This window comes from Perca flavescens, unplaced genomic scaffold (genome assembly GCF_004354835.1).
Source record: "Perca flavescens isolate YP-PL-M2 unplaced genomic scaffold, PFLA_1.0 EPR50_1.1_unplaced_scaf_30, whole genome shotgun sequence".
In the NCBI taxonomy this organism is placed as follows: Eukaryota; Metazoa; Chordata; class Actinopteri; order Perciformes; family Percidae; genus Perca; species Perca flavescens.
Window position 1 is genome coordinate 15,845 of NW_021166681.1, and position 9,156 is coordinate 25,000.

The 9,156-nt window shown below is 41.8% G+C and overlaps 1 protein-coding gene across 1 annotated transcript in view; it reads right to left on the minus strand.

Annotated features, from left to right (window-relative positions):
• Positions 1 to 554: 554 nt before the first annotated feature.
• The window catches only part of LOC114551688 (interferon-induced protein 44), a 34,363-nt gene continuing 25,761 nt past the window's right edge, over positions 555 to 9,156 (minus strand). Inside the window, exon 8 of the mRNA XM_028572655.1 lies at positions 555 to 713. Coding sequence (XP_028428456.1) covers positions 555 to 713 — 159 coding nt within the window. The remainder of the gene's footprint in view (positions 714 to 9,156) is intronic.

Here is a 9,156-nt window from a genome sequence, read left to right on the forward strand (position 1 = left end):
CCTGTTGAATCCCAATAATTTTGTTGCTAACTTTATTTACCATGGCTAATGTGTTCTTCTGTTTTAAACTAAGAGAAGCATACCAGCAAATACATGAAAAAGTAAAAACGGACTCAATAAAAGATTCATAAAACAATGTCATCAGGGATCTACTTGAAACTTAGCTAACTTTCTCAGACAGAAAAGACGTTGCTGACTTTTCTTATTCAGCATGTCTGTGTTCAGGTCATAGGTCAACTTGTTATCAATAATGATTCCCAAATACTTATACGACTCAACAAATTCAACCTCTTTTCCATCTATAATCGTTTTTTCAAGAGTTGGATGGTGCACATTTCTTTATCTTTGTAATTATGTTGGTTATTACTTGTTATTACATCTGATACCTTCTTATCACATTATTACCCCAATATTACATCTTATTACTGTGATGTATTACCCAGTTATTAATTTGTAATTACATGTTATTACCTATATATTAACTTTTTATTATCACACTGTTACCCTACTATTACCATCTTATTACCGTGGTGTAATGTAAAGTGCTGCCATATTCATTTGTCAATGAAGTCGTCTCCAAAGTTGATCATTGTTCTCAGTACACTCAGGATCAGAGAGTCGACATCATCATTAATGTCGATTTCATCAGTGTAGTTCTTCACAGGAAAGATGCAGTTCACTGGGATTCCCACTGAAGCGCTGAAGTCAAATACCTGAGTAGTAAACAATGGGAGATATTGTGTGTTTTCTGTGCTGATATACTGACAATTTTTGGACTACAGTTAAAACTTAAGTGCGTAACTTTTTCATATTAATGAATGTCCGTTACATTCAAGCCATTGCTAAATGAGTTGATACAAAACTAATTAAAGCTGCAAACAGCGTTGAACGAGCCCTCGCTCCTCCATGCGCATTGGGGTTACTGGTGAATGCCGACTGCAATGACAGAACAGAATAGGAAAATTAGATGTGGACTATTAAAGGTCAAATATGTAATATGTGTACTGTAATAAATCAAAAAATGACACCAATGCCTCATCAGATATTAAGGAAATATGTTAAGCTGAAACAAATGTTAATGTCAATTCATTTCTCTTTTTGAAATTTCCGTTCCGTGACGGAATTTCTGTTTGTTTTGGTCTGTGTGTTGTTATCAACGGCCCAGTTAACCCAGGCCGGGTTGCCAGATATATACCTGTAAAAACGTAAACCCAGCGCGCTACAGCTGTAACGTTAGAACAGCCATGAAAGCAGGATCAACGGAGATAGATTCTACCCGACTTAAAAAAACAGCATGTTTCTAACAGTTGCGTGACCAGAGACGTAACAACCCCCTGGTAAATATTGGAGATGTATTTGGGTAAATATTGGAGATGTATTTGGGTAAATATTGGAGATGTATTTGGGTAAATATTGGAGATGTATTTGGGTAAATATTGGAGATGTATTTGGGTAAATATTGGAGATGTATTTGGGTAAATATTGGAGATGTATTTGGGTAAATATTGGAGATGTATTTGAAAGATGGAGACAGCTTAGATCCCAAAAGGATGCAGAGTTGGCTTATTTCCTCCTGAACAGGTAAGCATTAGCTTCAGGCTAATTTATCACAGCTACTAGGGATGGGCATTTTTTGTCATTTCAACATTTGTGTACTCACATTGAATTATATAGCTAGAGTACCCGAGTTGGTTACTCGCAAAAACAATTGAGACATAGCCAGTAAAGTGATCCTGACTGGTCCTGGCTAACGCCGCCATGCTAACCCTGCTAACTGCTAACGTTACCGGGAGGACCAGGCAAGCAGCCCATGGCTGTTTACAGCGTGTAGCCTCTTCAGCGGCTGGAGCCGACAACGGTGAGTTATTTTAAGCCACGAGAGGGGGGCTGTAAATCAGAAAGAGAGGACTGTGAGTTTGCAGTGTGTTTAGTGATTGTTGCCGTAATTCTAAGCCAATGAAGTGTGTTCCCTCGGCAATGTAGTGGTATTTTTAGCGTTTCGTATTGTAATTCTAAGCCGAGGAAGTGTGCCTGACTGGCGTGTGGAGAGGACGGCGAGGTTGTCAGTTGGTTACAGAGCACAGACTTTTATGACTGTCAATATAACCAGCATCTACCGTTAGCTACTCCGCTGTGCTGTGGAGTAATGTCTGGCTATGTGAGACTAGCATCTACCGTTAGCTACTCCGCTGTGCTGTGGAGTAATGTCTGGCTATGTGAGACTAGCATCTACCGTTAGCTACTCCGCTGTGCTGTGGAGTAATGTCTGGCTATGTGAGACTAGCATCTACCGTTAGCTACTCTGCTGTGCTGTGGAGTAATGTCTGGCTATGTGAGACTAGCATCTAACGTTAGCTACTCCGCTGTGCTGTGGAGTAATGTCTGGCTACGTGAGACTAGCATCTACCGTTAGCTACTCCGCTGTGCTGTGGAGTAATGTCTGGCTATGTGAGACTAGCATCTACCGTTAGCTACTCCGCTGTGCTGTGGAGTAATGTCTGGCTATGTGAGACTAGCATCTACCGTTAGCTACTCCGCTGTGCTGTGGAGTAATGTCTGGCTATGTGAGACTAGCATCTACTGTTAGCTACTCCGCTGTGCTGTGGAGTAATGTCTGGCTATGTGAGAATGTAATGGCAAAATTACATTTAAGCACAATTCCTTATATTTTTATGTTTTATTTCTACTTTACTGCTCTCACAAATGCTGAAAGAGTCTATCTCATTTTCCACATGTAGATTTTGATTCTAACTTTGTGAGACATGCAGTCTGGAACATTTTGTGAGCTGTTAGCCTGAACCGATAAAGGTACAAGGTCACCCTAAAACTATCTCTAGTTTTTTCATGCAAGTTAAGATGTAACGGGGGGGTGACAGTCGTACAGGGAGGAGGAGGTGAGATGGCTCCAAGATGTCTCTTGTATTTCTCTGATTGTCTTCATGTGTTTCAGATTGCCTGTCAAAGTTGTAGCGTCATAATAATCTGAGTGTGTGTGTGTTGTCACTCTGAAGATGTATATAAGCCTGGTGTTCTGTTCATTGGAGAAACTGACTCCACACTGGGCTGAGGCCTTTTGTGAAATCATGTTGATCCTATTTGCAAATATATCTTTTTTAATAAAATACAAAAACCCAACTTGGTTTTAGTCTCAGTCTGTCTTATTTGTTTCAATTTACTAAACTCTGAAATTTCCAAGGAAAACTTCCATGACAAGACTAGCATCTACCGTTAGCTACTCCGCTGTGCTGTGGAGTAATGTCCGGCTATGTGAGACTAGCATCTAACGTTAGCTACTCCGCTGTGCTTTGGAGTAATGTCTGGCTATGTGAGACTAGCATCTAACGTTAGCTACTCCGCTGTGCTGTGGAGTAATGTCCGGCTATGTGAGACTAGCATCTAACGTTAGCTACTCCGCTGTGCTGTGGAGTAATGTCCGGCTATGTGAGACTAGCATCTAACGTTAGCTACTCCGCTGTGCTGTGGAGTAATGTCCGGCTATGTGAGACTAGCATCTAACGTTAGCTACTCTGCTGTGCTGTGGAGTAATGTCCGGCTATGTGAGACTAGCATCTACCGTTAGCTACTCCGCTGTGCTGTGGAGTAATGTCCGGCTATGTGAGACTAGCATCTACCGTTAGCTACTCCGCTGTGCTGTGGAGTAACGTCTGGCTATGTGAGACTAGCGTCTAGCAACATTGTTGTGGATGCTGTGGTCTCAGCCTGGCAACCCCCGTGAACTTGGAGTCTGGGCAGGAGGGGGCGGGGGAGACGACTCTCTCCAGTATTTTGAATTTGTTTTTAATAACGTTTTTAAACACTAGCTGTTAGTATTACCTATTGGACCTTTAAATATTAGATCTCTGTCTTCTAAAGCACTATTGGTAAATGAATTGATATCTGATAATCAAATTGATCTATTCTGTCTTACTGAAACCTGGCTGGGCCATGAAGAATATGTTAGTCTAAATGAAGCCACTCCTCCCAGTCATATTAATACTCAAATTCCTAGAGGCTCAGGCCGAGGAGGGGGAGTTGAGGCCATATTTGATTCAAGCCTTTTAATTAATCCTAAACTAAATTAGAACTCTTTTGAAAATCTTGTTCTTAATCTTCAACATTCAACATGGAAATCAGTACAGCCAATAATATTTGTTGTTGTCTACCGAGCTCCAGGTCCGTATTCTGAATTTTTATCTGAATTCTCAGAGTTTTTATCATGTGTAGTCCTTAAATCAGACCAAGTACTTATTGTAGGTGATTTTAATATCCATGTGGAAGTTGACAGCGACAGCCTTACTACTGCTTTCAACTCATTACTGGATTCTATTGGTTTCAGTCAGAGTGTGCATAAGGCCACTCACTGTTTTAACCACCCACTCGACCTTGTGCTGGCATATGGTATCGAAATTGAAGATTTAAACGTTTCTGCCGCTAGGGGTCTCTCAACCAAAACAATGGATGGTAAAACTGGACTTTTGATGACGTTGGGAAGTTGCGTGGAATTATGGGAGTTTTTAGTGTTAAACACCTTCGCTGCCAGTTAGAATGCATCAGTTCACGGACGAGTTTACCCATTCAAGTTTATTCATGTTACGTTTAGTAACTTTTATTCATGTTATTGTAATAAAATAGCTGCAGTTTCCCCAACATAATTACGTTTTTCTTGATTAGATTTTTATTTGTAGCTGACCAGTTAGCTAGTGAGCCAGCAAGCTAACAGTAGCCAGCAGCTAAAACACAAAATATTTCACAGATCAATGTCACCTTTTGGATGGATTCAACACCGGGGCGGACGGGGTTTGTTGTAACACTAGCTAGCTACTAAACGAGGCTGAGAGACGGTGTGGGTGGGGATCTCCCCGACGGCGAGGACGATCGATGCCTGTTGTGCAGCAGCAGAACATCTCCCAGCTCCCAGAATTATCTCCCCTTCACTTTTCAGTAATCTTAACTTCTCGTTTTGGTGCTTAACCCACCTTTTGTCGGGTTAATTTAGCTAACCGTAAAGACAGCTAAATGCGAAGGTTGGAGAAATTCGGCAGGGAGAAGATTTTCGGCACATAGCTACACCGGTAGCGCTACGGAGATGTAGATAGCTACCGCTATGGATGGCCGTTGTGACTCGGTGCTGGGTCTGAGATAGTCTGTTTCCCGACGTTTAATTAAACTGCCATTAGCGTTGTAAGCACCAGGCACTGGAGACAAGTTCTGGCCGGGGGGGTTGCTGTAATGAAAGTAGCTGGCTGATAGCTGACTGGGGGCTAACGGTAACTAGCTAGCTATATGTCCGGGGGAGTGAGGCAGACAGACCGGGGTATGCTAGCTGGCTAAATTAGCATTAGATTAATCGTCTATCTATACAGCTAACTTTAACGTTAATAGTGAAGTTATAAGAACCCGACGGGTTCGGTCGGGTTCGGTCTTAATTTCTATTATTTTTCACGGGCTCGGGCTTGCGCTTCGGGCTGCATGGTAAATGAGCGGTCAGGTGATGCGTTTCGATTAGCGTGAAAATGGATCCTGAGGAGGTGAAACAGAGGCTGGTCTCTGGAGAACTTAATTAATTTCTTTGTTCCAACTTCCAAGTGGCCTATAGCCTCCGTTATTCATGAATAAATGATGTTAAAAAATGTATAAATGACTCATTTTTTACGAAAGACAAAGGAGCTGTGTGCGTGCGGCGCAGTCTCTTTTTTTCTATCTCTCCCTTTTCCGCAGAGTGGTGCGTGTGCCCGCTCGCAGTGTGAAGCGCGTGTCCACGCTATTCTCCGACCCTCTAATGATGCTGATAGACGGCCTTTTGTACAGTCGGGCTGTAAAAGGGTTCGGGCTTTTAAAAAGCTGTCAATCAAAATGTACTTGTCGGGCTCGGGCCTTTTCGGGCCGTACTTTTAAGGCCTGATTACACTGCATGAAAAGTGAGATTTCCGTCAGTATTCGGCACTGTAGATTGTCGTGCAACTTCAGGTTTACGACTGCACACGGCAATTTACAGGCAACACCGAAAATTGCCGTGAATTGTCGGAAATTGACGTGGGCCTTGCTTGCCAGTTGTCCCCCCATGACCCCCCCTCCCTCTAATTCTAGGGGAGGCTTTAACATGTAAATGAAAATGCTGTGAGCTATACAAATGCAAATCATGGTAGCAGCAGGGGGAGTTTTACCCCAGGTGACATTTTTCTAAAAGGTATTAACTTCATTTTAAGAAAATCTCTTAAAATAGATCAGAGTCAGTACAGCCTAATTGTAGACTCTTCAGTTTTAGCTTGAATTGATTTATGTAATGAAAGTATGCTAGATTATTTACTTTGTATGTCATTAGCAATGACCAATGTTAGGTAAAAAAGTTACACAAAATAATTTATTTCAACAATTAGTTTTAATCAGGCTTTGCCACAAAGGTAAAATGTACATTCCATGATTCATTCACAGTCTCCTATAGAGCTCAACCACTGTTCATAGTGACATGACTACAGTGACCTTTCTTTGGTCTTGCTCATCCAACATTGTCTGGTGGAATTGAGACAGAGGCTCCACTGGACAGTTTTCTAAGAGAAGTCTTTCTGCTGACACCAGAACACTGGGCTTCACATAAAGCATATCAGCTTTGTCATTGCATGACAAGGTCCCAACCATTTATCTTCTTAAAATACTGGCAAATTCAGCACCATATTCACATGTCCATGGCATAGGAAGCTGTTGGCTCTGCTGAAATGGCCTCATAATCTAGTATTCAATTGTCTTATTATTAAGCTTTCCCAGTAATCCATTATAACTCACTGTAATTCACCTCCACACCAGTGTGTGCGCTGTGCGCGCCCTGCTGGTTAATCTGCTCCTTATATATCTCTATGGCTCTGACTCTGCCCCCCCCCTACCCCGTACCCCCGCCCTCACTGCTACCATTTGAAAAATACTGTTTATTAACTCTTGATCGTACAGTGACTGTCTCTGGATGTTTCACAGGCTACTTAGACTTGGCAGTAATGTTTTAAACCTCACCAAGTTTAAACGCGAGCAGCACAGAGCTGTGGCTGCTTTCAGCGCCATTCATTACAGAGCTAAGCGGGTGATGTTTTATAAAAGTATATTTTTATTATCTCGTAATTTACAGAAAGCAGTCCGACGTCTTCACAACTCAGAGACAAACTGTAGCAGGCGCTACGAACCGGAGCAAGGGTAAGATTTAAAGAATATGCTTTCATTGAATGAACTTCATTAATTATTCTGTATAAGGACATAGATACGTTAATAGATACCGATCTTAACCATAGTTTTTTATTTTAATATTTGCTCGGAGCTGTCTGCAGGTCCAGATTTACATGACGCTGATAATGACGCCATTGTGTGTAAGTCATTTTTACTTTTTCATCTTTCCTTGTTTAATTTTACTGTGACTTGTGTTTTTTATTCATACCAGCTACCTGTAAGACAGCAGCAGGAACAGCTAGAAACAACCAGATGTGGCATCGCGGGCAGAAGCTGTGAAGAGTTCAGCATGGAGTCGGTCGAGAAGAAAAGAGGGTAAGATTAGATCTGTTTGGTTAATGTGAATATTTTTCAGGTGCATTCATAGGTGTGTTGTGTCCATAAGCAGTGCATTGCGCAGTACTGATTGTCTTTATTGATTGAGTTTACAGCTGCTGTAAGCGACACAGAGTGTGCTGGCTGCGGGTGAGGTATATGAGACATTTGGAAGTGCTCCACCATAGACCTACAGGACAACGCACCACAGACGTCTGCTACATGGACCGAATTCAGACCGAATGCTGCCGGTTACCTCCAGCTCCGAGCCAGCCGCGGGTTAGATGTGGACGGTGCTGCTTCTCGTGAGCGAGGGATATTTGTTGTGTGTGCTGTGTGTCTCCGATGCTTTGTACATATTTTTTTTTCTGTCTGTGTTTTGTGTCAATAAAGCTCTATTTTTGAATAAACGGCACGTTCCTGGCAAATCATTTTAACTATGATAATCATGACATGAATATACAACATAGCATACAGTACAGGCCAAAAGTTTGGACACACCTTCTAATTCAATGCGTTTCCTTTTTATTTTCATGACTATTTACATTGTAGATTCTCACTGAAGGCATCAAAACTATGAATGAACACATATGGAATTATGTACTTAACAAAAAAGTGTGAAATAACTGAAAACATGTCTTATATTTTAGATTCTTCAAAGTAGCCACCCTTTGCTTTTTTATTAATAAGGGAAATAATTCCACTAATGAACCCTGACAAAGCACACCTGTGAAGGTAAAACCATTTCAGGTGACTACCTCATGAAGCTCATTGAGAGAACACCAAGGGTTTGCAGAGTTATCAAAAAAAGCAATCTATTTTGTCTCGGCGGAGCTGAGATGAACACGGCAACAAATCGCGCAGAACTGCAGACAATTCACCACCGCGGGTCAACTACATAACACCCCGTTACTGTCCCTTTAGTGTCTCCGTCGGTAGGATCAACAGATAAAATGCCTTCTCCTAAATCTAAAAACCCCGTTAGTGTCCCTTTAGTGTCTCCGTCGGTAGGACTAACAGATAAAATGCCTTCTCCTAAATCTAAAAACCCCGTTAGTGTCCCTTTAGTGTCTCCGTCGGTAGGATTAACAGATAAAATGTCTTCTCCTAAAGCTAAAAACCCCGTTAGTGTCCATTTAGTGTCTCCGTCGGTAGGATTAACAGATAAAATGTCTTCTCCTAAAGCTAAAAACCCCTTAAGTGTCCCTTTAGTGTTTCCGTCAGTAGGACTAACAGATAAAATGTCTTCTCCTAAAGCTAAACACCCCGTTAGTGTCCCTTTAGTGTCTCCGTCGGTAGGATTAACAGAGAAAATGTCTTCTCCTAAAGCTAAAAACCCCGTTAGTGTCCCTTTAGTGTCTCCGTCGGTAGGATTAACAGATAAAATGTCTTCTCCTAAAGCTAAAAACCCCGTTAGTGTCCCTTTAGTGTCTCCGTCGGTAGGACTAACAGATAAATGTCTTCTCCTAAAGCTAAAAACCCCGTTAGTGTCCCTTTAGTGTCTCCGTCGGTAGGATTAACAGATAAAATGTCTTCTCCTAAAGCTAAAAACCCCGTTAGTGTCCCTTTAGTGTCTCCGTCGGTAGGATTAACAGATAAAATGCCTTCTCCTAAATCTAAAAACCCCGTTAT